This window comes from Plecotus auritus (genome assembly GCF_963455305.1).
Source record: "Plecotus auritus genome assembly, chromosome: 4".
NCBI classification, from domain to species: Eukaryota; Metazoa; Chordata; class Mammalia; order Chiroptera; family Vespertilionidae; genus Plecotus; species Plecotus auritus.
The window spans coordinates 3,674,894-3,701,614 of NC_137775.1; the positions used below are offsets into that span (position 1 = coordinate 3,674,894).

The window sequence follows — 26,721 nt, forward strand, 5'->3', positions numbered from 1 at the left end:
ACACTAAAGGCATAAAAAGGCATTTAGCTTTGCAAGTAAAATACATTTAATGTACACATTACCACCTTTATAAATGCCTCAAGCCACAGCTCATGAGCCTCTGAAAAGGGGGTCTTTACCCCATCCCCCCCGCCCCGGCCTGGAGAAATCGTGTGGACTCGGAGCAGCAGTGGGGGCAGCTCCACAGTCCCGGTGGCGTGTCCTCCGCGTCTGTGACTGCGTTCTAGGGCACGTCACCCCCGTCACTTAGAGACGAGACCGTCTCGCACCCCAGGGACATGGAAGCACAAGGAAACACTGGCCGGGAAATGCTCTAAACGTAAAAATAAAGAGGGGAAATGGGCATTTGTTCAAAGTCAACTTAACTTTTTTAGTTAACTGCTTAAGCTGTAAAACATATTGACGTTTAGGTTACAGACATTTATCACTAAAAATTAGGAATATTAATGATCTTACTGAGAAAAACGGACATGTTTACAGAGATCTTAGACTGGCACAAAGGCTAAACACACGTTAGGCTGTCACCTTCCTGCCAGTGCAGCGGCCCTGAGGTCTGCTCATCAGACCGCCCAGCAGACAGCCTGGTCTGACTCTCTCCCCGTCCCGACCGGAAGAGGAGAACAGTGACCCTTCTCCCAGACTCCGGGCAGAACGAGTTGGTTTTACTTTCTGGAGCTTGCCTAGCCTCTGAGGGCTCTCCCTGGTAAAGACCTATTCTCCAGGAGGTACACACCCCACGAACTCACTTTCTACTTTGCCAACTACTTCTCACCAAGCATCACAGAAATTAAGTAACTTGATTGGAAAAGTGACCCTCTTAAAAACGGTCACCCCCTGAAGGGACTAACAGAAGCCATCCTTGCATCAAGGCCCGGCTCCCAAACTCCTCCCGCCCCTCCTGGCGGGGACGGGCTCTTGCCTCCGATACTCTCCCCGGAGTTACTCCTGGCAGCAGCTCTGGTCTTTCTGGTTAATGTCAGCTCCGAAGAAATATTAAAATCAGGCAGGTTATCTACTGGTGCTGGTGGGTCCTGGAGCCCCGGGGCCGGAGCACCACACACACCACGGGGAGGGACCCCGAGTCCGTGTCCTGGGACACCCAGGGCCAAGGCCACTGCGGGATGGCACAGGAGGGGCAAGGGACAGGGCACTGGCGAGGGAGACTACCTGGCGTCATGGGCACTGCTGGTGGGTCTGGGTGGCACGGAGTCGCCGCCTGCACCGGCGGGGCCGTGGCTCCGCGCGTCCGAAGGCACGCTCCGAGTGCTAAGACAAGAAGAAGAGCTTCAGGAACACGGGGCAGAGGGGGCGGGCGCGCACAGGGTTATCAGTTAAAAACACAACAGGGCAAGTGAAAGCACCTTTCAACACAAAATGGAATTCACTCGTTGAGATTCAGGTTTAGGTTTGGGAAAAAAAACACCTAATTTCAAACTCAGTATTTAAAACATAGATGTGTTCTTTCCTAGAAAACACTGACAAATGAAATTAACTTTTAAAAAGTGGCCATCCAGGGCGAGAAGATGCAGAAATGCCACCACATTCAGTTAGTACTGAAGATTCTGAACTCACACAGTAGGTCCACTTGGAGTTATACACACGTAAAGGTCAAGACCGGAAAGATCATCCACTTGTTTCCACTTTTAAATTGACACTAAGTGCTGTTTTTCACATGTTTTTTATGTTACGAACACCCAAGTGCGCCTCCCTAAGGTCATTTTTCAGAGAGAGAGGAAACAATTCTCCCAAAGCTGGAGGGCGGTTAGCAGCTTGAGGCTGTGAATAAGCTCAGGAACGAAGTTACCCGAAAGGCCCGTCTGTTTGGAACGCAGTCTCTCTCTCTTGCAGCTGAGGGCTGTGATTGTCTTCAAGACAGCGCAGCAGGAGCGCTGAGGAACGGGAGCGCCAGCGCACAGAGACGCAGCCACCAGAGCCAGCCCCGCGCTCCCGGGCGTTAGCATGCACGCCAGAAGAGGCCCCCCAAGCACGTGGCCAGAAGGCACCCATACCTGAATCCCTCTGGAGTTGGGATAATTAGGTGGGGGTTAGGAGGGTCGCTGTGGCATCGCGGCACCTTCACAGGACGGGGGCTGTTCCGATGAATGGCTGCCAGTGGAAATGGCGACAAATGCAACATGTTAAAGGGGTCAGCAGAAAACTGCCAAGCCAGGCGACTCAGTGAACCAGGATGGGACTTAATTTGCTGGTGACCAAAATAAACGCTTTTTACAAGAAAATCGTATTATACACAAATACTGTGGAAAACGGCACTCTTAGATGACACGTTCGAACTTTCCTCCATCAAACACTTTTTAAATCCCGGGATGAAATGCACAGAACACACCAAAACCAGCGACGTAGCCCTTTTCAGACAGAGGGGGACGTGTGTGTCTCCGAATGGAGGGCTCTGTAAGCCACCTGCACGCGGAGGGTTCTGGCCAGTGGCGACACCCCAACAGCTCCCGAGCGGGGAGGTCACTGCCATCTTCCTGAGTGCGAGGACTTTTGTCTCGTTCTTTTAAACCAAACCAAGAGGTCATTTTTTTTTTTTTTTCAGAAAATGTTTTCTTTTTCTCCTCTTTTAAACAGTCTGGTAGAAGGTAAAGATGGATAAAACTTTACACAAAATTTAGTAACTAAAAACTTTAAGAACTGACCTTCCCCAGTGATTATGAAAATGCTGACAACTGTACTTTCCAGGTAACGAATGTAACTAGAAATGGACGTGTTATGCTTCGTCTGTTTCTCCCTAACCTGGTCTCCCCTTCCTTTTAACTTGGTTGTAACCCTCCCTAGTTTTTTTTTAAATGTCCTATTTCCTCTTCATGTGTTAACAATTTCAGTCTACATGTTTCATTCTAAATGTTTCGTCCGAAATGAAAATACTACCCTTCGCGGGTTCGGTCTGTGTGCTTTTAAAGCGTCACACAGGAAGACTGAAGTACCCAAATGGAGCCATCTGAAGGGAAAACTTGCAAAACAAGAATGAAGCAATTGTTAAGAAAAAACTGAGGCAATCTGCACCCCTGGTTCATCATCTCAACCACCACAACAATAAAAGGAATAATCACCAGTAGCAAAGGTGAAAAGAAAAAAGGAACAAATGTGATTTGGTGCGACTGGTGATATCTTTAATTTGCAAACATACTGGTAACTACCGAGTCAAAAATTACTAAAAATTTTCCTCTGAAGGTAAAAGGACTTCTGTTGAAACACACTGGAGGTCTACTAACAAGTTTAACATGCTCCACAGATGAAGCAAAACATTTAAGACTGTATACCGAACTGATGCAACCGTGTGATACTTCGTTGAAAAGAAAGCCCTACAGCCGAGACCAGTTTGGCTCAGTGGATAGAGTGTCGGCGGACTGAGGGTCCCAGGTTCAATTCCGGTCAAGGGCATATACCTTGGTTGCGGGCACATCCCCAGTGGGAGGTGTGCAGGAGGCAGCTGATCGATGTTTCTCTCTCATCGATGTTTCTAGCTCTCTATCCCTCTCCCTTCCTCTCTGTAAAATATCAATAAAATATTTTTTTTTTAAAAAAAAGAAAAGAAAGCCCTAATGACCAATAAACATAAAATAGATGCTCACATTTCACTAGCAGTGAACTACTGACATGTTTGTCATGGAAAAACTAACAAAGCCAGTGTCCACTAGGAAATGGTGGAAAGACTCTAGTTGGTCCATATGGACACAATGCGGCCACTGAAGAGAATGAATTGGAGCTACACCTGTTGACACAGGAATTTCTACAACTGTCAGGTAAGAAAAGCAAGAGAAGAACACTCAATGTGATCCAATTTTTATACAGTAAATGGCAAGCAAGCACCCCTATACATGCCGTGTGATGGTATGAGCAGAAAGGTGTGGTAGAACATGGCTGTGCAATTAAACATGTGAGTGCACAGAAATGAGGAAGGTTACATACCAGGTTGCTACCATTAAGCTACATGGGTAGACCGGGGGGCGGGGGGGTGGTGGTGTGGAGAAAGAAACAACGAACATGACAGCCGATGTGTTCTCACCTTCATTCGTTTCTAAGACTAAGAGAACCTAAAACCAAGGGCTCCGGCCTTGGGTTCAACACTCGCGTTTACAGTGCCATCATCGGACTGAGTCCTCGCCAGCACCGTTTCAGGCACTAGAAGGGGAGGCTCCCAGGGGGCATGACCGCCCAGGGCACTGGACTGCAGGAACCTGGCTCTCCGGCAGGGCCGCCCACCATTCCACAGTGGCTGCGAGGACCGAGGACACCTTGAACCCACAGGAGCGATGGGCCAACCGTCCCGCCAACAGTTTGGAGAGAGGCAGCGTGAACAATTAGTGACTCACATGTTCACAGCGGTTGCCTGAGGATTTGTAATATTTTTCTACATTAAAAATTTTCCTACATGGCCCTAACCGGTTTGGCTCAGTGGATAGAGCGTCGGCCTGCGGACTGAAGGGTCCCAGGTTTGATTCCGGTCAAGGGCATGTACCTTGGTTGTGGGCACATCCCCATTAGGGGGTGTGCAGGAGGCAGCTGATCAATGTTTCTCTCTCATCGATGTTTCTCGCTATCCCTCTCCCTTCTTCTCTGTAAAAAATCAATAAAATATATTTAAAAAAATATTTCCTACATGTACATTTTCTACATTTCTTACATACTTTTTCTACATTGTAATTTTCTACAATGAAAATGATTTCTTATATAATATTTTAGAGATGTAATTTTTACTGAATTATTGATCATGTATTCTTAAAGAAATAATTTAGGAGATCATGAAATCATTTATGATAATATGCTTAACCAAAGTTTGAGAAGAATATAGTATGTTTTACATAAAATATTCAAATACCAAATGATAACTATCATTTCATAGCAGCCTTGGGAGAAAGAGAGGTATAAATAAACTTAGTAAATTTTTGAAGATAAAGAAACCAAACATTAAAACTGAGGGGGGTAGGGCCTACTAACCTTTCTGTAGCTAGCAAATACCCTTTGAGATACAGCTGCTGCTCAATAAATTTACCATTTATGAGTTACTTTATTCTGTGTAACAAATGGTTTAAAATTCCTAAGTTTCCATATTGGGTATTTATTACATATACATACAGTTTTGCTTTTATTCACTATCTTAAGACTGGGGTCAGACACAAACTTTCCTGAGATGTATTTTACTTTAAAACTTCAGCATACATTGTAAAGCTGTATGTTAACTGTAATTAAAGTGTATTATAGCATAACTTGATTTTTTTTTTTTTTTTGGAAAACCAATAGGATCGTACTACGTTAGCAGGAAAAGGGCACGTAGGGAAGTGGTGAAGAAAACCTTTAAAAATGAAGGCGGGCAGGACCCTGACATCGCCCAGCTGCCGCAGGAAAGGCTCTTGCCCCTCAAAAGACACTCTCTCCAAGCCTCTCCTCCCAGAGAGAAGACTTCCGGGGAGAGCAGATGAGAGTGATGGTGAGCAAAACCAGTGCTGCGGGCAAGCCCTGACGCCGGTGTTGGCATGTTCATCTTCCTGCTGGATGTTGGCCGGTCACTGGGGAGTTCTCTACGTGCACACTTCACTCCTCTCACTCCTCTGACTTTGGCTGCCCCTTTGCTCAATATTCTTAAAGACCCTCTACCCCCTGGAAAGGAGGGCGACGACGAGGAAGGAGGCGCTCGCCGCAGCCAGTGGGGTGGAGCAGAAACGCTGCAGCTGCCGTCTTACCAAGGTACAAACCTGTAACAGGACTGTGCGGCTTTCCGATCACATGGCCAATGCATTCGTTCATCAAGGCTTGTAAGCTCTGGCACCCACAGGAAATGGGAAAGGAGAAGAAAGAATGAAAACTCTCTCACTTAGGCAATTAGCACACATTAAGCTTTAGGTATATTTAAAAGAACATGCTATCCTTAGTAAATGTTTTCAAGGTTAGTTTAAAATAAAATGGGTATGAGCAAGAATTAACAACACGCGGTACCTAATTTAAAATGTCATACAACCCCCTTTTCGTCAGTAAAAGCGGATGTGCCCTCCGTGTCCAGAATGCAATGACGTGCACAAGTGGGGGCCTGCAATCATCTCCACTATTTGGAGTTAAATAAATTTATATTTTGAAACATCTTTTTAATCTGATGGAATTTATAGGAATAAGTGATGATAATTAACATTTAATATCATGTTCTCAAATGACACACAGTGAAATGCAATAGCTAATCCTTGTTCTTCATTAAACTGCTGAAAAGCAGCAACTAGGTCAGCAGTCAATAAATATGAAACTGACAAATATTTAGAAGCGCCAGGCTGCACGACCCGCTGGCGTAGCTGCTGAGCCACACTGGTGTCCTACTGCTGAGCAGCTACTAACGACTCAGCGCTTTAACGACTCAGTTCTCAGCACTGTTGTTACAATTATGTTCAACATATTTTAAAATCACTGTTGAATAAAAAAAACACACAATCAAGAACAGACAGTAATCAACTTGGGGTTTTTTTAAGGGAAAAACTTTAGAATAGTCCATACCAAGAAGTCATCTTCCGGTAAAGCTGAAATGAAGGCAGGTTCAATGGCTTGCAGAAAGTCAAAACCTTGCGTTGCCCACCTGCAATGAAACGCATCAATAATCACAAAAGCACCAAGAAAATGCGCTAGCAGCTTAGTCTACACAACCCTGAAAAGTGGTGCAACTGGAAAACGACTATCCAGGACAAAACACGCTTTCTGTCTCTATGTAAATGCCAGGGACTGAGTATGTTCACGGCATGTTTTGGGAAAGAAAGACAATTTGGCTTCTTAGGAAAATAACTGGTTACCAATTTGTTTTCCATTTTTTCTAATAACCGGCTTAACTTTCAGGAGGGAGGAGAGATTAGCAACCAGGAAGATCTGTCCAGGGAGAATGTGGGCTCCCTTAACGAAAACTCATTGGGAACAATAAGAAACAAACAAAAACACAGACACACACAACTCATCATGAAGAGTGCAAAATGCTCCCTGTGTTCTCTGCTCAGAGGTCCCATGGTAAGGATCAGGAGGAAGTACCACCAACCCCACACGACTCATGAAGGACACACCCCACCTGGTCCTTACCTGGGTCTGGTGCCTCTCCCACTCTCACACTTAGTCAGGACGTAATTCATCCATTTCCGGGCAAAGCTTATATATTTGTCTCCAATCTTCTGTCTAAACTCTCCAGACATCAGACGAACAACTTCTTTATGATACTGTAAGATTTCATTTACATCAAAGTTAAGAAGAAAATGATTATACAAATACCTAAACACTGTCATACCATATCTGTTTAAAATGACTTTTTTCTAAAAACAGAAATTCAGCCTTAGCTGGTTTGGCTCAATGGATAGAGCGTTGGCCTGCAACTGAAGGGTCTTGGGTTCGATTCCAGGCAAAGGCACACACCCGTGTTGCGGGCTCAATCCCCAGAAGGGAGTATGCAGGAGGCAGCCGATCAATGATTCTCTCTTATCATGGATGCGTTTTTTCTCTCTCTCTCCTTCTCCCTTCCTCTCTGAAATCAATAAAAATATTTTTAAAATATATAATAATAAAAGCATAATATGCTAATTAGACCAGGCGTCCTTCCGGACGACCTTCCAGACGAAGCCGAGGCTGCGAGGGAAGCCCAGGTCCCGGGTGTCAGAGGGAAGCTGGTGGCGGCAGCCAGGGGAAGGAAGGCCTACTCTTGCACGAATTTCGTGCATCGGGCCTCTAGTAAATAAATAAAAACAAAAATCCAATTAAAATTTACAGCTTGAAGAGTTAGAATATAATGTCTTAATGCAGTTTCACAAATGGTTTGCTCATAGTTTAAATTAAAAATGTGCTCTTATGATATTAAACAACTCTTAAAAGAAGGTTTTTAAATGTAATAGATAGCTGTTCGCATAAAATACTAGTAAAAACTGGGCAACTATCTGACAGTTTAAAAGTAAACCAACATTTCCAATATTTAGCAATGGCGTAAGAAGACATTCTTGATTAAGTTGTGATTACAATCAATAATCAGATTTGCATACAAGACTCATGACACTTCTTATAAGTAAGTTACAAAGCAATTGCTGAGTTGCACTGTTTTTTCTCGTACTCTGTACCTACCTCGAACCCAAAATTGTAGCCCTGAATCATGGCCTCTCGGTGGTACTGCTGCAGCGTGACAGATTCCGATTCATCGACTTCAGCATCAAATTCTGAAGTGAACATGTGGTCCACTCGGTCAATGGCATCACTTATTCTGTTGCAAAGCTCTAATGCATCATTCTAAAGAGTCCCAAACCATAATTAATCCAAAAAGAAGCAAATCACACAATATTTATGTATTTTAGTGGAAGATTTCTTTCATTACCACAGACATAAACCAGTGCAATATTTCTCGGCCACATTTTTTTGGTTAGTCAAAAGGAATGACCAAAAACAGAGGAAATTATATGATTTTCATTTTTATCTGTATTAAGCGTTCTTCAATATCTTATGAAATATAAGAGGAACATATCCATTTAAAATGGTAACGTCTAATGACAATGTGATCTTGGAATAGATGCTTATAGCATCAATATTTTTACATATCAACCCCCAGTTGTTTTCCCCTGGGTGGTTGCTTAAATTCCAGAGTGAACTCCCAGTGTATTTCTAAGTGACCTCCACAATGTTACCAAGTCATACCATCCTTCTCATCCCCCTGCCACTATAATTCAGGGTTTTCAACTAGATTTGACCCCCACCTCCCATGAGACACTGGCAACGGCTAGAGGTATTTTTGGTTGTCACAGCTGGACGGGGAGTAAAATCTACTGGCATCGATTGGGTAGAGGTCAGGGATACTGCTAAACTTAGAGCACAGGAGAGCGCCCCAAACAAAAATTACAGACCCAGGACATCAACAGTTCAGGCCTTGTCGTCTCGTTAAGCAACACGACAATAGTGCTCCAAACTGAGCTCCCTTTCCACTCATCTTTAAAACCACACCCCTATGTACACATGGTCTCCAGACCATCCCTTACCCACTGTTCCAAACCGTTCCTCCTAAATCCTCAGCAACTCCCTGAGGTTAGGAAACAAAACTGCGGCTCTCTCCGCAGCCTGCCCTGCCCGGCCTCACCTCCCACTGCCTCCCGCTGCACGCACTAGGAGCCAGCCGAGCAGACCACACCCAACTCTGACGTCCCGTGAGCACCCCGCAGCCTGACCCACAGACCCCAGTGCCCGCACGCTCCTCTTGTGAGCCCTCTCACTGCGCAGTTTCTGAAACCCCCCAGGCCGGAAGGCCTCCGAGCCGCTCTTCTCAGGTACTACAAGGGGCCTCTGACTCGCCCTCCTCTGTGGTCAGTGTGACAGCGCCAGTCCTTGGGCTACGAATTCCTCCAGCTCTAGAATAATCGGTGTCCTGTGCAGTTTCACACTCGCCCTGACTCACACGACAAGAAGAGCTTCCCCACCCTGCCCTGGCATTAGAGCGGGTGACAGTGTGAGGGGTGCTCACAGAGGAGCGAGAGGGTGAGGCAGGCGGGCTGGAGAGAAACGCTGCTTATCCACCTCCCTGTCATCTCAGTGCCGCTTCCTGCAGAAGCCACGCCTCACCCCACTGAAGAGGACACAGCTGGTGGCCTGGCGAGAAGTGTGGACAAGAGCAGGATGAACGACGGAGCACGACAGAGAAAATGGTGAACACAGGAAGTACGAGAAGAGAAGGCTCGGCTCTGGCCGGCCGTGAACTGAGGCCCATGTGCCCGTCCACACTGGCTCTGTCTGGTCATCTTGGCTGACCTACCTGTTAAATGAGGTCAGCAAATCTTTTAGACTATACATTACTGACCTGGAGTACCTCCGGTAAATGCTCTAAGGAACCAAAACGCTGGGCTAGGAATGAAGAGACCTAAATTCCAGTATCACCTTTGCTACTAACCAACCACGTGACCATTATGAGTCATGTGACTGTTCCTATTCCCATCCCTTCTACAGTTCCATGAAAGATCCAGAAGCTTTTTGGCTTAGCCGTGGGGAAGTGTGGACTGGGCAGAGGGGGAATGGGAGGACAACTGGACAATATTACATTATACCCCTTGTGCCGCTGAGTGACATCCAAACATGCGTAAACCAGCTAAGGCCGCGCTGACGGGAATACCTTGAGCTGCTGCAGGGCCTTGGCGATGATGGGCTGGCTGGACGTCTGCTCCTGGCGCAGCGTCAGGAGCCCCTCGATGGACTGCTGGAAAGCTTTCCTCTGGATGAGGAGGTGTGCAGACTGCATGACAACCAGTAGAAGATTATCCACCTGCGAGGAAAAGCAAGCACAGGGCTGACAGACAGGCCCACCTCCTGCCTCCCATTCTGGTTCAGCCCCGTCGGGAATCAGTGCCAGCCTCAGGGTTACCGGGCCAGCAGCCATCTGCTGAGGAAGCTGCTGTCCAGCAAAGCTGCTCCCAAGAGCAAGGGCGCAGTGGGCGCCGACGGCTAGGACCTGCAGCACAGTGCGAAGAGCCCCAGGGGATGGTCCACGCGATGTCTCGGAAATAGCCTAGAACTCCAGGTAACTCCACTCCCTTGGTGCCGTGTGCACGTGCGTGTGCGTGTGCGTAGGAGCAGCACGGTAGGTGGAAAACACAAGAATAAAAGTGGGATTGGCTGGGGGCCTTGTACGAAGCAATGAAAAACCAGACTTTGTTATCTTTATTGTTTAAGTAGTTCAAGTAGGTCTGTGATGTGATCAGATGTGTGTGTTAGAATGATCAGTCTGGAAGTTCCAAAGCAAACAAATGCAGCAGTGTAGGGAGAGGAGGAGAGGCTGAAGCGGAGAAGCTAAAGGAAGGGTGGGTGTCCTGCCATGGTCCAGGAAAGAGGCGGCGGCCTGCCATGGGAATGGCGGCCTGCGGAGGAAAGGCGCTGATGGGCAGTGCTCTGGGCTCGCTAGGGCTGCTGGACTTATGGTCACTGTCCCACGCGGGTTCGAACAACGGAGTGGATGGAGCACCGTTCCCTGAGACAGGGAGCGCAGAGGAAGAACCCATCTGCAGCGTCACGGGACAGGAGGCCGGGACTCAGCTCTGCTCGGGCTGGGTTCCAGGTGCACACGACACTCACCACCACTGCCCCTCACTGAATACGGAGAACCGAGGAAGCGTCCATGGTTTTAGTGAGCACGCTGTATAGACTACGGGGTCCCTGCTGGCAGGCAGGCGGTAGCCTGCACCTCAAAAGTGAAAACGAGCAGCCAGCAAACCAGAGGTCCCAGAGAACTTGGATTGCTGGAGCTACAAGTTCAATGAGTGAGGCAATTCCTTGTAGAGCATGGCCACACAGAGCTAGTGACCTGGCTGACACGGAAAAGACATAAAGTATTCCAAGTATTCCAGTGTCATTTAACATACCTGTAGATTTTGATGGAACATTACAGAACAAGCAATGCTACAAAATTATCTAAGGAGGGCATACCTGCATGCTTCTCAGGGTCTCCACAGTCTCCACCTGAGGCACGATTTTCACAGGCTGCGCCTCCCACGTGGCCCAGCTGTCGCCCGCGAGGTCGCTGTGCTTGGTGAGGAGGAGATAGGCGTCGAGCAGCAGCACGTAGTCCGAGTCCTTTGAGCAGTCCTTTCCTGCGGCGGCGTTGAGCAACGCCAGGATAATACTCTTCTCCTCGGCCAGCGTGTCCGGGACGAACACCTGCAAGTTTTCCAGGCCAGGAATCTGCACCTGGAACAGAAACCAGCCGCAGCCTGGTTATCCTGACTGGGGTGATGGCAGCCAGTGTCTGTGTGTCCAAACTCACCAGAGCATACACACTAGTTCGGTGCAGTTTTCCTATGCCGATTATACCCAATAAAGCTCCAAAAATAAACTTAAATTTTAGCCATTTGAAGAAAAATCTTGAATTAAGAAATGCCATAAATGAACGAAATGTTACTTAAAAAAACGAACTGGAAAAAGACAAGCAGGTTTGAGGAAGGCAATGTGGGAAAGGCATGAGCCAGGGCGATGAGGGGACAAGCGGTTCCGGTCAGCGATGGGGCTGTGACTAACGGGCGGGGAATCCTCACACTGTGTCCACTCACAGGGCAGCCTCTACCTTCCTCGTTTCAACAGCAAAGGTAGGAGTCTTCAGGAGGAAGGTCAGCCTGAGACAGCCTCAACCAGTGCTGGTCTGTGAGGCCATTTTTAAGCAAAGCCACTCCCAGACAGCAAAGCCTGCCGTGGGCGGGCGGCGAAGAAGCCTGCGTCTGTGCGGGATGACGTCTGACACAGGACGTCCCGACTCGGTGAAAAGGCACGAGTGTCAGTGCAGGCTCACAGTGACTCCTGGGGAGGGGATCCTAAAAAGCCTTTTAAAGATCATTTTAACAAGAAACACACGTGACTGTGCCATACAAGTCACATACACGTGGGTGGGACAAAGTTTCCAGGAACAACATCACACACAGATTCCAAATGTCAGAGCTCAAAGATGGAAACTCAAAAAGAGGCTCTGGTGATGTCCAGGATGTCGAAGATTTGTGTAGAAAGTCTGAATTGTGAGGGTAAAAAATCAAAACAACTCATTTAAATTCAACATAAACAGGTATGTGTAACTAATTTAATAAAATAAATATGCTGAGTATTTAATTATTTTATCTGTAAGGCAAGTCAGTAAGTATGAAAAACTGGATTTGGGGGAGACGATGGAATAGTCCTATAATTGGGGTCACCATGTGGCCAGCAAAGCCTAAACTTTTTATTCTCAGGACCTTTAAGAAAAGCTTTCCTGTTTTGGAGTAAAGTAAGAAAGACAAACATTTCAATTACACCATGAGAAGACTTACTCTGACATGATACCATGGGAAGACTTACTTTGACTAATAACACGTGACTACTGACTTTGACATGTAACATGTGACTACTGACTTTGACATGTAACACGTAACTACTTACTCTGACGTACTGCTTTGACTTCAGGACCTCCAGAAGGTCTCTGATGGGGGCTGAAAGGATGAACTCGGCAGCTATTTCCAGGTCCTAGGGTCACAGACACAACGACACTTCTTTAGAGCTGGCTTTTTTAAAAACAAGAAGAAAAAGGAGAGAGTAACAGTAACCAGCCGGGACCGTGAACTCACCTTTCTCAGCATTTTAGCAAAGCCGAGGGCCTTGGAGGCCCGCTCCCGAGCCTCGTGGAAGAGCTCCTTCAGGGCCCGGCTGATCTCCACAACAGACCGCCTGCAGGGGATGGAGACAGGGAGGGTACAGGAGATACAGCCGGGGTATGAAGAGAAAGAAAGATGAAGCCGATTCCAGACCACATTAATACAACTGAAGGTTTTATAAGTGGAAACATATTCCAGATATCCAAGAGCTTTCCCCTCAGTTTTCCAAAAAGCACTGTTCTTTAAGTAAGTAGGGTATACTCCATCACCTTCAACTAACAGTAAGTTCAACTTTCTACAGATTTCAGTACAATAATTTCCTGGAGTTTGAGACAAGGTCTTAACTCCCAGCTCATAATCTAACTAAAAAGCATATATCCAGCCCTGGCCGGGTGGGCCAGTTGCTTGGAGCACTGTCCCATACACTGAAAAGTCAAGGGAAGGGTTCGATCCCTGGCTGGGGCACATACAGGAAGCAAATGGATTGATGTTTCTCTCTCACCTCGATGTCCTCCCCCATGTCTCTCTCTCTCTCAAAATCAATAAAACCCTTGGGTAAGGATTTTAAAAAAGCACACAAAAAAGGCACATATCCAGGGGTAAGCCAGTAAATGTTGAACAACTGGCTTCACCCACAACACTGTCTTATGTGGTGTTTGTCAATGTTCCTGGATACGGACCAAGACCCCCGCCACAGCCGAGTTCAGGCTGCCAGCCCCATGGTGCTGGGCGGTGACTGCGAAGAGAAGTGCACCGTCTATGGCCATCGGCTCTGTGACCCAGGACAAGCCCGCCCCAGCGCCCACTGCACATGAACCACGGTTCGGATCACCCCTAAAAACCATCAGAGAGCCATTCTCTACACTAGCTCACCACCTTAGTTCCTGAGTCCCCACTTTTGTTTTAATCCTCCCTACTAGCTCTCAAAACTGCAAGCCCTACAAATGGCTTCACCCCACCTCTCAGCCCCTCGACAGTCCTCCCGGTGAGAATGCACGTGGTAACGATGTGTGTATCTGTGACATAGGACATCCCAGCGTTCTGAAATCCAAACTGTGTTTCGCATCAACCCCAGCTGGGGAGCGCACAGTTCAGCTCTATAGAAGCCAGCTCGGCCCGAGCACTGCCAGAGGGCGTGTCCCATTGCACCGCTGACTGATGGCTGGCTGCACAAAAGCTACATGACTGGTGTACAGGCCATAAAACAGCCTTTTTACATGATTCAGCCTAAATACCATCTGCACGGAACTGGAGGAAATGCAACCGGTGAGTAAGCCACGGTTCCACGCACTTCAGCTTCAAGTTCAACAGAAGGATACGCTGAGCATAAAAACAATACCAAAGTAGCAAGTGGCAATGGAAGGTGCTGAAGGACTGCCACAGGGTACCCTCATTTAGTTGAGGACATTCCAGCACACGGAGTGACTCTGCTCTACTCACTTTCGCTCACTGAAACTACCCATTCCTTTCCCCAGGGACACCATTTTACCAGGCTACATCAATTCACTTCCCAAGGAAATGTCACAGAATCATAACTAGAGACACATGAAAAGACAGCATGGAAGTAAGTCCCTCCAGGTGTGCTACCCAAGTTCAGAAAGTGCCGAACCCTTTGGTGTGAATGAGCGGATGTCAGGCTCCTCACCTGATCTCATCCGAGGCACTGCTGTCGTCGGCGCTGGTCCAGAACTCGGCACAGCTCTCCTGCAGGCCGGCCTCCAGGAAGCTCCCCGTGGATTTCAGCAGCATCCCCGCGATGTCGCTGGGACGAAGAGCAACAAGAGTGAGCCGGGGAAAGGGCGGGCTCACTGTACATGGCTCTCAATGAGGAACTGAAAGGCCCCACAGTGTTTCAACCATTTAAAAGATGACTGGGAGTTTTTCAATATAAAATCATGATTAATGTGGAAAAGCGGAAACTGATTATGGCATGGATCTACCTTTGTTCTATCACCAAGTATAAATGCAAGTATAATTACACAGTAGCTATGTAATTACTCACAGATGTTATTTTCCTCTTAAACAAAGGTTCAAAATGATATAAAATGGCCTTAAATATATATCTATGACAAGATTTTTTAAAAAGCTCAATAAACTAAATGATAATATAAGGCAATAAAGTGAATTCCTTAAATGCAACTGTTTTTTAAGTTTTTCCTCACACTTAGCTTTTCATGGTTATTAAACATAAGCTAGTATATATAGCTAATGGTTCTCTCTGAGTATGAAATCTAAATACTAGGGTTAAAAGGCAAATGCAAGTATATACATAAATGTGAGCGCAGTACAAGTTCAACAGCAGCTTGACGGCTGTGATACTCAAGGAAGAGGCTTACGACCTGGTAAAGGAAGCAGGCCAGGGCACGGCCAGCACAGAGGGGGTGCCCCGGACAGTCCGTCAGTGGTGGGGGAGCTGTCAGAGGAGGAAGGTCAAACCTGGTGGGAGGTGGTGTTTCATGGGCCTGTGGGCAATGCAGGGTTATAACAAGCAGAATGACGGGGAGGGGGGTTCTGTGGGTGTCCAGGAAGAACAAGAAGCATGATCAAACAGCATGAAGACGTGTAAAGCAGGAGGCACGGTGTGGATGGATCGTCCATCTGAAAGGAGCTGGACGGGGACTAGGACAGGAAAGCAGAAGGCCTGCATGTGGAGGACTGAGGGTGGCTGTACACACACAGTGTACAAGGATGCCCAGGACGGACTTACACAACCAATACTGAGTATCTGTTCTATGCTGCACAGCAGTGACCAGAACAGGCACTATGCCTCCCCCGAATCAGAACAAAAAGAAAACTACACAGTACATAGATCAGTGTCGTATGGAGAGAAGTACAACAGGAAAGGAAGCTAAGGAGGACTTGCGGATAGGAATTCCAACTTCAAATCTGGAGAAAGATGCAAAGGAAGCAGACACGTGAATCTTGAAATTGGCTGGGGGAGAGCAGTCCCAGCAGAGGGATGGCAGGCGAGAGAGCTGAGGTGGGACGTGGAGCCTGCGCAGCCTGAGCGAGGCGGGGGGGAAGCCACTACTTACTGCTGCACAGTAAGCCCGGACAGGGGGAGACGGGATGAAAAGTGAGGCTGGGGCAGGCCTCACGGGCCGCTGGAAGCACCTGCTCTCACTTTTACTGAGTCAGAAGGGGAGCCGTCGGAGAAAATGGACAGATGCACATTCCACAAGGCGCTCTGGCTACGGCGCTGAAGGCAAACTACAGGGGGGAGGGGCAGCAGAGACTAGAGCGCTCCGAGCTGCGGCAAAGATGCAATGGGAAACATCACACACGAAGGCTGAGCGGGACCGGGAGCCGTGAGCAGGGCAGGGTCTGGGCCTCTCCTGCGGGACGGCCACACGGGCGAGGTGGCATGTGGGAGATGACAGGAGTCAGGGCTGAGCCACCCTGGCTGGGCTCGGGGACCCAGCACACGAAGCAGATGCGTGCTAACACAAGAGATGCATCAGAACCAGGATCCCGACAGTCCGTGGGGCGGGCCCACAGGGCAGTGCAGGGCCGGAGCTTCTCAGGATGCACACCGTGAGCGCAAGGCCAGAGCTGTGCTGCAGTTTCCAGGTCAAGTGAAAGATAGAGACAAAAGCACTGCAGGAGAATGAGGGCGCACACAGGGAAATGAGCGCGGACTGGCAGTGACACGCAACAGCAGCCCTTTCAAAGAACGTCTTCAGCTGAGCTTGAGAGCCTGGGAACAGAACGCCAACAGAAGCAATGACAGGAGAGCGGAAGGATGCGAGACGGTGACAATGGCAGGGCGTGCACCCTTAGGCTGCCTCGGGGAGCCCAAACGCACAGGACAGCACCCTTCGAGGGGCCCGCAGCTGAGGGACTGGAGAGCACTGAGACGGAGCGCGCTCTCTGCTCACACACAATACAGAGAAGACTTGATCCAAACTGGAGGTTAGGGGCGAGGCGTGAATACAAGATTCCGAGATACTGAGCACAGACAGGGGCGGTGGAGCTGCGAACGGTGACCTTCGAGGTCAGAAGACTGCTCCGTGGGAAAGCTGAGGTCCTGCAGACTGCACAGGGAGGGAAGGCCCAGGAGATGTGTAACGGCCCCCAGTAAGGAGACAGTGACATGGCTGCTGAGGAGCTGAGCGAGGCAGCAGCCTGGAGCCCCGGGGAGGGCTGAACCTCAGTTGGTGAGCACAGGCCACTGATGCACCGAATCCACATCAGGTACCTGCACTCGAGACACTCACTTTCTACAACAAACAGACCAGTGACCACGCCCCCCCAATGGTTTCCTGTCTGCATTTCTAACCCTTCAACGTATGCCCCTTTTTTGCAGAGATTCTGCCATCAGCGTGACAGTCCCAAAGCAGTGCTGGGAAGTACGTCCTTCCTCGGTCAAGCATCCCGAGGACTGCTGGCACAGGCGCACGGGCGCACGGGCCCACAGGCCCACAGGCATACTGCGAACAGGCACACGGGCCCACAGGCACACGGGCCCACAGGCACACAGGCCCACGGGCCCACAGGCACACAGGCGAACAGGCACATGGGCCCACAGGCACACAGGCACACGGGCCCACAGGCACACAGGCGAACAGGCACACGGGCCCACAGGCACACGGGCCCACAGGCACACAGGCGAACAGGCACACGGGCCCACAGGCCCACGGGCCCACGGGCGCACGGGCCCACGGGCTCACGGGCCCACGGGCCCACAGGCACATAGGCGAACAGGCACACGGGCCCACGGGCCCACAGGCACATAGGCGAACAGGCACACGGGCCCACAGGAACACGGGCCCACAGGCACATGGGCACACGGGCACACGGGCACACAGGCCAGTCCGCCCTCAGAGGCTGAGATTCTGCTCCTGGTCACGTAAACCTGAGGCAAGACTTCCCCACCGCAAGACTGACACTGGGGGAGGATAACTTTTGTTCGGGGGCCGTCCTGTCACTGCAGGTGCCTGGCAGCGTCCCGGGCCTCTGCTCACGAGATGGCAGTGGAACCGCCCAGTCCTGCAATCAAAGCTGCTTCCAGACATTGCCCCCTGACCCCGAGGGGTGGGGTGGGGACGGGCAAGCACCTTGGGGAGAACCACTGCTCCAGGCTAACAAGCTTGGGCGAGGGGCACACAGATATGAAGGACTGCCGTTTCCACAGAACTCAGCGCTCAGGGGCACAGAAGGGACTGGAAAGCAGCTGGAGCGGGGGGGGGGGGGGGGGGGGCGGGGGGGGCAAGGCGGACAGGTGCCCTCGGGAGCACGGGGTTCCTACCAGAAGAGCTTCCCCGCCTGGGCCTCTCCTCCCCGGATGTAATGGGTTATTTCTTTGGTGAAATTCCATTCTTCTTCTAACAGGTTTTTTAAGCTGTGGGATGCTTGAGGTAACTGCTGTAGCATTTGGATCCAGCTTCTCATGTAATCAAAATATACCTTAAAATAGAAAAAGGCAAAGGGTGGCATTTGAGAACAACTTTGGCAACTCACGAAGTTCCAGGTCAACATGAAGGCTCTGCGTCAGAAAGCCGGGAGCAGAGGGCCGCGGGGCACGGGCACTGCCACCAGAGGCGGAGAGAGCACTGGTCTTAAACTGTGTGGCTCACCCCGCGCAGCTTACCAAGCACTCACAGTCCCTTCAGATGACTGAGAAAATGACTGAAATGTTCACCATGCAGCCAAAGGTACCACCAAGTTTAAAAAATTAAAAATAGCAACCAGAAATTTTATCATTAATATACTGCAGACATTACTCCTTTAAGAGGCTGGGATCCTTACTTGTTTAACTTTCGACAGTAGCTTACGTATTGAGAGGAAATGAGCACACTTCTCACCATCCCTTCCCAATATCCAGGTTTTTGTGCTATAATTTTTCAAGGTTTATGACATAAATTATGATCTGTAACTAAAATACCCAATTTTTCTGAAGTGGGGTTAATGTCCACCACAAGTCCTATTAAGCTTTCTCATCCCTAAATTCTTATTTTGACTTACCTGTTGCTTAGTAGGGTTTTACTATCAAGTGGTTTTTCTCAAAACGGGTTCACGATTGTACATTACCAAGAAAACGATCACCGCCTACCGATCCTTTTATGAAAGGGTAAGCTGGCTGCGTAGGAAATATCTGGGTCACACATCCGCTCCCTCAGAACTCTGCGCCACCACCGCACTGCCTCTAGCGCTGTTACCAGGATGAGGAAATCTGACGCCAGCCCAACCTGGCTGGCACCACCTCCCCGCCCCGGTGACACTGTCTTTGCTGGTGTCTACAGGGTGCCTCCTCTAGTCCTGGATTCCCGTGTTTTCATCAGGTTCTGCCTTCGGTTCACTGGAGCGAACGTGTTCTGAGACCTTAACAACTTTCAGCAGGCAAGTGTCAGTCTTTTCTGTATTTCAAGGGCAGTGTCTTCTATTGTGTCTCGGGAGCGCTGGGCCCCCCTCCATCCACGCTGTGCGGCATCAGGCTCCAGTCCCGGGCCCAGCTGTGTGTGTGGAACCTGCAAGCATGGGTCGACCACCGTCCTATCCAAATGAACAAGGAAAGTGAGCAGCTCCAGGAGCTCCCTCTCGGCGCCTTTGCGTGCCCTTTATTCTTCCGAACAGTGGCTGTCAACCCGTGTGCCACGGGAACTTTTAAACATGCAACACCTGATTATTAAGTCAGGGGCACCGACCTATTTTCCCTTAAGACTGTCAAAAAAAAAAAAAAAATGACAACAGCCAACACAACAATAGCCATCCAGTGTGAATGAATCAAAATGACACCTGTTATTTTTTTGTTAGATCGGCAAAAAATGTAACATGGCCTTCGGTGTGCGCAGAATTTTAGTCATTAGTTTACGTGAGATGGAAACGGCTGACTGTGAGTGTCTGGCCCTCCCTTGTCTTCTAAAAGTATCACACCATGTTATCAAATATCACATCTCTTTCTTTTTCTTTTTTAAATATACTTTTATTGATTTCAGAGAGGAAGGGAGAGGGACAGGGAGACAGAAACATCAGTGATGAGAGCGAATCCCTGATTGGCTGTCTCCTCCACGTCCCCCACTGGTGATCGAGCCCGCAACCTGGACACGTGCCCTGACTGGGATTCGAACTGTGACCTCCTGGTTCATAGGTGGACACACAACCACTGAGCCAAACCAGCCGGGCAAATATCACACCTTTTAAATTCTTTTGACGTGGTTCCTCAAATCTATCATATGTTCCTACACCATGCATTATGTTTATTGTCGTGATTTCTAAAACCAGGGAAATGAGTTGGAATGTCCACAGCTTCAACATGGATTTGCTGCCTCAAACACCAAGTCATTTCCTTGGACCTGCACGCACACATCCCTCGGTTTTCAAGTCAGAGGGATGAGGTAGCACAGAGCAGACCTCGAAGTCACATTTGTTCTACATCATCTCCTGCCAATCACTGCTGCCCCGCCCCCTTCCACCTAGCTCTCATTCAGCAGTCTTCCTGCTCAGAGCGTGAGTTGCAGACAACAGAGGTGTCCCTCTCTAGTCTCCTTCTGTCGTGCAGCAATGCCATCTACAACAGGACCTCCCTGCTTCTCTCCTGACTGTTCACACGCCTACATATCACAACGCTAGTTAACCAATGGATGGGCCCCCATATCTAGTCACCCTCATTTTAGTCTAAATGTTCAAGTAAATAATTGTAATAGTCTTTTTTTTGGGGGGGGGGCGGGGAAAGGGTCAATATTGTGATCAATATTGTCCTTTACTGAACACGAAATGTTTTCTTTCCTCTTCCTTCCTTTTGCTGTTTTTGGAGAGTTTCAAGAGAAGGGTCATGCAGTAAACACAATCTGACAGCCAATCCCAAGGCCATTCTCTCTCCTTCCTCCCTAATGAAAACACCGGTTGTTCGGGCTCCCCGTTCTGAAAACATGCCCCTGCACTTACCCATCTAGCGCACTTTGGGGCACAATTTTAAAAACATGGTAATTGCTAGTTCTTCCTCTGTGAGATGATGGAGAGAAACTAAGGGAAATTATGCCTTACACAGATAATTAGGAGCAAAGCTCAAACTAAATCCTAGGCAAAGCAAAGCACATTTTCTCTTCTTAAACCTCTGTTTAGTCATCCACAGAGAGAAAAATTAGTTTGCTTATGGCTTTATACCATAAATTTTCAATGATGAAGACTTTTCCGACATAAGAAATATATATTACTTTAACACATAGCCACATTTTAGACATACTGGTCTTTTATGTATTCTCCCAAATAATCAGGAAATAATTTTAAAATCAAAATTATTTCTCATAATACGGCAGATGTGGTACGTGCTCTTCCCAGCCACGTCTTCTTTCACTCCTTCCTCTCGAGAGGCTGGCGGCCACGTGTGTGGAAACGCAGCCTGCTCTGCAGGGAAGAGGCTCCGCATCCAGCCTGGCCAGCCGGACGCAGGGGCAGCTGCTGGGCAGGGCTTCCAGGAGCGCCTGCTCTGGACTTCGCTGCGAGCACACTCTCCCTTCCACCCTGCGCTTCTCTCCCAGCCTAGAAAGGGGGATGGGAGCTGGATGTGCTGAGCCACCCTGAGGTAGCACAGTGAGGTGGAAGCAAGGATGAAAGCATTGCAAAAACAATATACCTACCAGTGAGGCTGTTTTCTGTATTATTTCATCAACCTGCCACATTATGCAATCAGCTGTGTCTCTCTCTCTCTCTCTATTCAATCTAACATGTATTTACTGCACATTAAGACTCCACCAGACATGACGGAAGACAAAAGAACTTCAAGGCATAGCCCGTGGCTTGTAAAGCTTTCAGTCTAATTAGGGGAACCTGAGAACAGAGACTTGCTGTCATTACGTATTAAGTAGTACAGTTGTAATTATAACTGCTGAGAGTTCAAAGAAGGTTTAGATAAAGCACACTAAAGGTTAAAACTGTCAAATAAGCTTTCTAGAAAAAATAAGACTCGAAGTCAGCCTCAGGTGGGCAAACCAAGAGAAGGGACGTTGGAGCAGGAAGAAATGATCTGAACAAAAGTCTGGCGGTTAGAACGCGCGGTACACACAATGCATGTGAGGAGACGGGGCTCTTTCTGGACAGAAATACAAGTAAGTCTGCTCACTCTGCTCTCATTGTTTATAACCCGTGCACGTGCCAGGATCCTCACTTCACTCCTGACTCCGCTTTCAGACTCGGCTACCTCACTGTAAGACGCCCCTGGAAGTGCCCGTCCAGTGTAGGTGTCCCATCCCGGACCCCCTGGCGTCTCAGCACAAGGCTACCTCAGCACTGCCTACTCAGGGAGGAATATCAATTTTGCCCAGTTCTTCAGACTGAGTTTCTAGGCCTCGTTACTGTATGCCCAGAGCCGGGCAAGGTCCCTTGTGCACCCAAAGTATTACAGATAGAACTGATGACAGATGGCTCAATAAAATAAGACCAGACTATGATTCTATTTCGGGCCATTCTGCTATAGAGCCACAATGAAACAGTGAACGAGAATAGGCTATAAAACGATTGGTTGAAAAGCAGCCCTCACACACACAGCCAGACAGACCTGGGGGACAGGCCCCCGCGCCTCACCATCAGCATCTCCTGCAGGTCCTCCTCAAAGGCGTCCATGTTGCAGTCAGCCTTCTCCAGGCCGCGCCGGACGCCGTGCAGCATGAACTGGTAGTACTGCTTCATCAGAAGGCCGCCCTTCAGCACCTCCTTACACTCTCGGACCAGCTGCGGGGACAGTCGCAGAGTCCGTCATCTCACACATCCTGCCCAGGCTAGGTACTGATTTTCACAGTTCCCACTTAAATCCTCACAAAACTCCAACCCCCACCCCCACAACCACCAAACGAATCCTAACCTCTGAAAAGCCTAAGACATTTTCCAGATTCTTACATAATACCTTAGTCTCAGTTGGATGAGAACAAAGTAGTAAAAATAAAGTATGGGTGCAGAGCGAAAATGTCACATAAACAAAAACTGATTTGCTAAAATACACCCTCCTACAAAGAAATTTACATAGAAAATAAAATCCACAGAAAGATACAGTTTTCTACTACTTTACATTACAAGACACAGTATAGAAGAGAAAAATCTCATCCCTTTTAATCATAATAAAGATTCAAATGCTCTTACCACACAGCACGGGGGCCTTTGTAATAACTTAGCATAATTTACCTACAGGGATTTATGGCTTTCACCATCAAAAAACTATAATAATCACACAAACAAATCCAAGACTAACCTGAGGAAATTAGATGTTTACATGTAGCTTAAAAGGATTGAAAAAAACAAATTTAAAAAACTTAAAATGTCTAATTTTAAGTTTCCATTCTTTAAAGACTGATATTAATAGGATACAGGTCATATCATCATCCTACTTTTATATCCTTTTAGACAAGGAAGTGAATAATAGGAAGGCTGAACCACAATCCTATATTTGAGGACTGCATGTAAAGAACATTTCAATCACCCTAAAAAGAGCAGCTTTGAAAACACTAACACTCATTTTTCACTATTTGCAACAATTACGGAAAAAATCCTCAAAATAAAAATTACAAGCCTGTGGAGTAATGTAACAGCTAGATGTTCCTAAACAGTCTTTGAAACAAACCTGCTTAATACTCAAGAGAGACGGTTCTCCCGCAGGTCTCTGCTCCAGTCTCAGCTTCAGGCACTCGTGGATGACATTCAGGAGGACGCGACAGAGGACCAGGAAGGCAGGTTCAAACGAGGGTAAGTCCATGGCCTCGAGCTCCGCCCAGGACACGGCGCTGCACTTCTGCTCGGAAGAAGCAGGCGAGCGGGACAACTGCACGTAATCGGAGCCCCACATGGGATCTGGAAACTCAGAAAACTGTAACAAAATTCAACAAAGGTGAAAGAGCATACATGAGGGTGTAGTTATAAACCATTATTCTCTATAATTTGCTGACAAATCTACCAAAATCATCATTTTACAGGAAAAGTTATCTTTAGAATAATTTAACATTTCAATTTTAATGTTTTCTGAAACAAAAAGTTCTAGAAGTATTAGAAAACCATAACAAGAACTAAAAGCAAATTGCAATCTTTTTGTCAAAAAAATGAAATAGTAGAAATATAATCAAGTTCATCTTTTTCATCATGTATTTTTTATTAAAATGGTCAGAACACTTTTATTTAAGGTTACATATAGTATTACCCACAACTATCTCTACTGAGAAAAACCAGAAAATTATTAATATTCATGCTAATTGGACCAGACGAAGCCAGGGCTGCAAGGGAAGCCCGGGTCCCGGGTGCCTGCCAGCGGCCAGAGGGACGCCCGGGTCCCGGGTCCCAGGTCCCAGAGGGAAGCCGGTGCCAGCAGCCGGGAGAAGGAAGGCCTACTCTTGCACGAATTTCGTGCAACAGGCCTCTTGTGTAAACATAAAAACCAGTGCATTCAACACATTCTTTTTTCCATTTTTCCCCCTGAGCTATACTGAATGACACTGATAGAAAAATCGGGAAAAATTCATAAAACTGACCTGGCTAGTCTCACTCAAATATCTGGTATGTGATGTGTCCTGGGACCCCTCATGTTGCTCACCATTGTATTCCCCCATAAAACATGGGGTGCGGAGCTTCCCCACGGTTCTTAAACCTCTGGCAACATCATGCTGACAAATCATATTCAAAGACCTTGCCCTCTCCTTTTGAGAACAATGAAACCATCAAAATTTGAAAAATCTCGACTTTTCTTCAACTTAAAACTTCACCAATTAATAGGTATTCTGTCTCTAATTGTTCCATGCAGTGCTTTAAATACTTTTTACTTAGGGGCCAGCATTTAAAAACTGGAAGGTTTCACATGAAAATCTGGATCTTTTTGTTCTGTTGGACATACTGGAGGTCTGTCCACACTGGGCCCACATCGCCCACATGACAGCACCTGGCGGCTCAGTTTACCACAGTGCCCATCGTTTCTCGCTCTTCACAGCCCCCATTCTCCCGCACGCGCCACATTCCTGGCCAGGCCTGTATGCGGGAAGCCGCCCACTGTCTTCACAAGCAGAGAGGTGTGGACAAGGAGCCCGGAAGGCTGGTGACCCTTGAGCCATGGCAAAGGTCAGGGCTGTACACCCACTGTTTGGTCCAGACAATGGAAGAAGCTGAAGCAACTTCCCCACCAGACAGTCACGTAAATCCTTACTGATAAGACAGTCTGCCTGTTACTGCAAATCGCCTGCTAAGGGCTATAGGTGTGTCCCAAATTGAATAAAAGGATGGCGAGGCCGGAGCCCAAGCAGAGTCCTTCCTCTTGAGCTGGGCTCCCGCCTGGCCCCCCAATATTTCCAAATTATTATTTCTTGTCTCGACTCTTTCATTTGCATGCAGCCCCTCTTCCAGAGCCCGAACCCTGAACCACGTGGGACGTGGGACATTCACACCTGCAGACGTTCCAGTTGGTGAAGTGACCCCTAGTCCAGTTGGTGCTGTGACCCCTACTGCAGGAGGCAGGCTATGTACTGGCTAAGCACATGGCCTTGCAGCCAGTTCTGGCTTCACACCCTGCTCCAGCACTCACTGCAGGCAACCTGGACCCTCCACCGGTACGTATCCAATGACCACTCACTACTGGTCTTGCGCTGCTGCTGCTGTCATGGACCCCGTTCTCTGCTACAAACTGGATCACTTCTTCCTACTTGCCCACACAAAGTATGCTTCTTTTAAGAAAAACAAAACCTAAAGGCAATGAGCAAGCAGGTGCTTGTTAGCTTGCCACCTCGATTAAAAAGTTCACGTAACTTCACTAATGAAGCCAGACAGGTGAAGCTGGGAGCAAATAAAAAGAGGCCATAAAAGCTGTCTGAATGAGCACTGATGGTGCGAGCGCAGGTGCTGAGTGCTGTCGCCTCCCCACGCTCCCAGCGGGCGGACTCGCAGCTGCACCGCTTGGTCTGGCTACGTAGGCAGATTAAAAAGGCCAGTGCTCCTATGCCCAGCCGGCGGGGCTCAGTGGTTGAGCATCGACCTATGAACCAGGAGGTCAGGGTTCGATTCCCGGTCAGGGCACATGTCCAGGTTGCAAGCTCAATCCCCAGTGTGGGGTTTGCAGGAAGCAGCCTATCAATGATTCTCTCTCATCATTGATGTTTCTCTCTCTCTCTCCCTCTCCCTTCCTCTCTGAAATCAATAAAAATATATTTAATAAAAAAAAATGCGAGTGCTCCTGCCCTGTCTGGGAGACTCAAAATTGCCTACAACCAAGAAGGACCGGTGTGTGTATCTGTCAGAGCTCTCCAGGAGATAAGCATGTGCAGTCAGGTTTGGAAACCATGAGCAGAGCTTAAAGTCTGGTATCCCCAAATCCTAGGTTTGAATCTCTCTAGCAATCTATAGCTTCTGTGATTTGGGCCAAGTCATCTACTCTCCATATATGTGAAGTATAGAAATAAAAATGCCACTTCATTCAGCTATTGTGACTAGCACATGGTAAGGCTCACTAAAATGGCAGTTTATTATAGATGCATATCCTCATTTCTATAGCCTTTGTCCACTCTGAATATAAAAGGCAACCTCTTCACAAAAAATTAGCATAATTATTATTAGATCCTAAGACAAATGGTATTTCTTGGCCACCAAACTTACAATTCTGTGTATATAAAAGCCTAAGCGACCGTTACGACCCAACAACCAGTCGCTATGACGCGCACTG

At 48.0% G+C, this 26,721-nt stretch overlaps 1 protein-coding gene across 4 annotated transcripts in view; it reads right to left on the reverse strand.

The window, feature by feature from the left end:
- Positions 1-26,721, reverse strand: part of MAP3K4 (mitogen-activated protein kinase kinase kinase 4) — a 79,243-nt gene that overhangs the window by 15,840 nt on the left and 36,682 nt on the right. Inside the window, exons 4-17 of one of the 4 annotated variants that reach the window (XM_080666601.1) lie at positions 23,653-23,895; positions 22,623-22,769; positions 18,352-18,509; positions 14,749-14,865; positions 13,077-13,176; positions 12,892-12,975; positions 11,419-11,679; positions 10,112-10,261; positions 8,089-8,250; positions 7,066-7,199; positions 6,499-6,577; positions 5,715-5,781; positions 2,010-2,106; positions 1,168-1,266 (exon numbers count right to left, since the gene is read on the reverse strand). In XM_080666601.1, coding sequence (XP_080522727.1) covers positions 1,168-1,266; positions 2,010-2,106; positions 5,715-5,781; positions 6,499-6,577; positions 7,066-7,199; positions 8,089-8,250; positions 10,112-10,261; positions 11,419-11,679; positions 12,892-12,975; positions 13,077-13,176; positions 14,749-14,865; positions 18,352-18,509; positions 22,623-22,769; positions 23,653-23,895 — 1,898 coding nt within the window. Of the gene's footprint in view, positions 1-1,167; positions 1,267-2,009; positions 2,107-5,702; positions 5,782-6,498; positions 6,578-7,065; positions 7,200-8,088; positions 8,251-10,111; positions 10,262-11,418; positions 11,680-12,891; positions 12,976-13,076; positions 13,177-14,748; positions 14,866-18,351; positions 18,510-22,622; positions 22,770-23,652; positions 23,896-26,721 lie in introns of all 4 variants that reach the window. The other 3 variants (XM_080666600.1, XM_080666603.1, XM_080666602.1) reach the window with 3 other exon arrangements.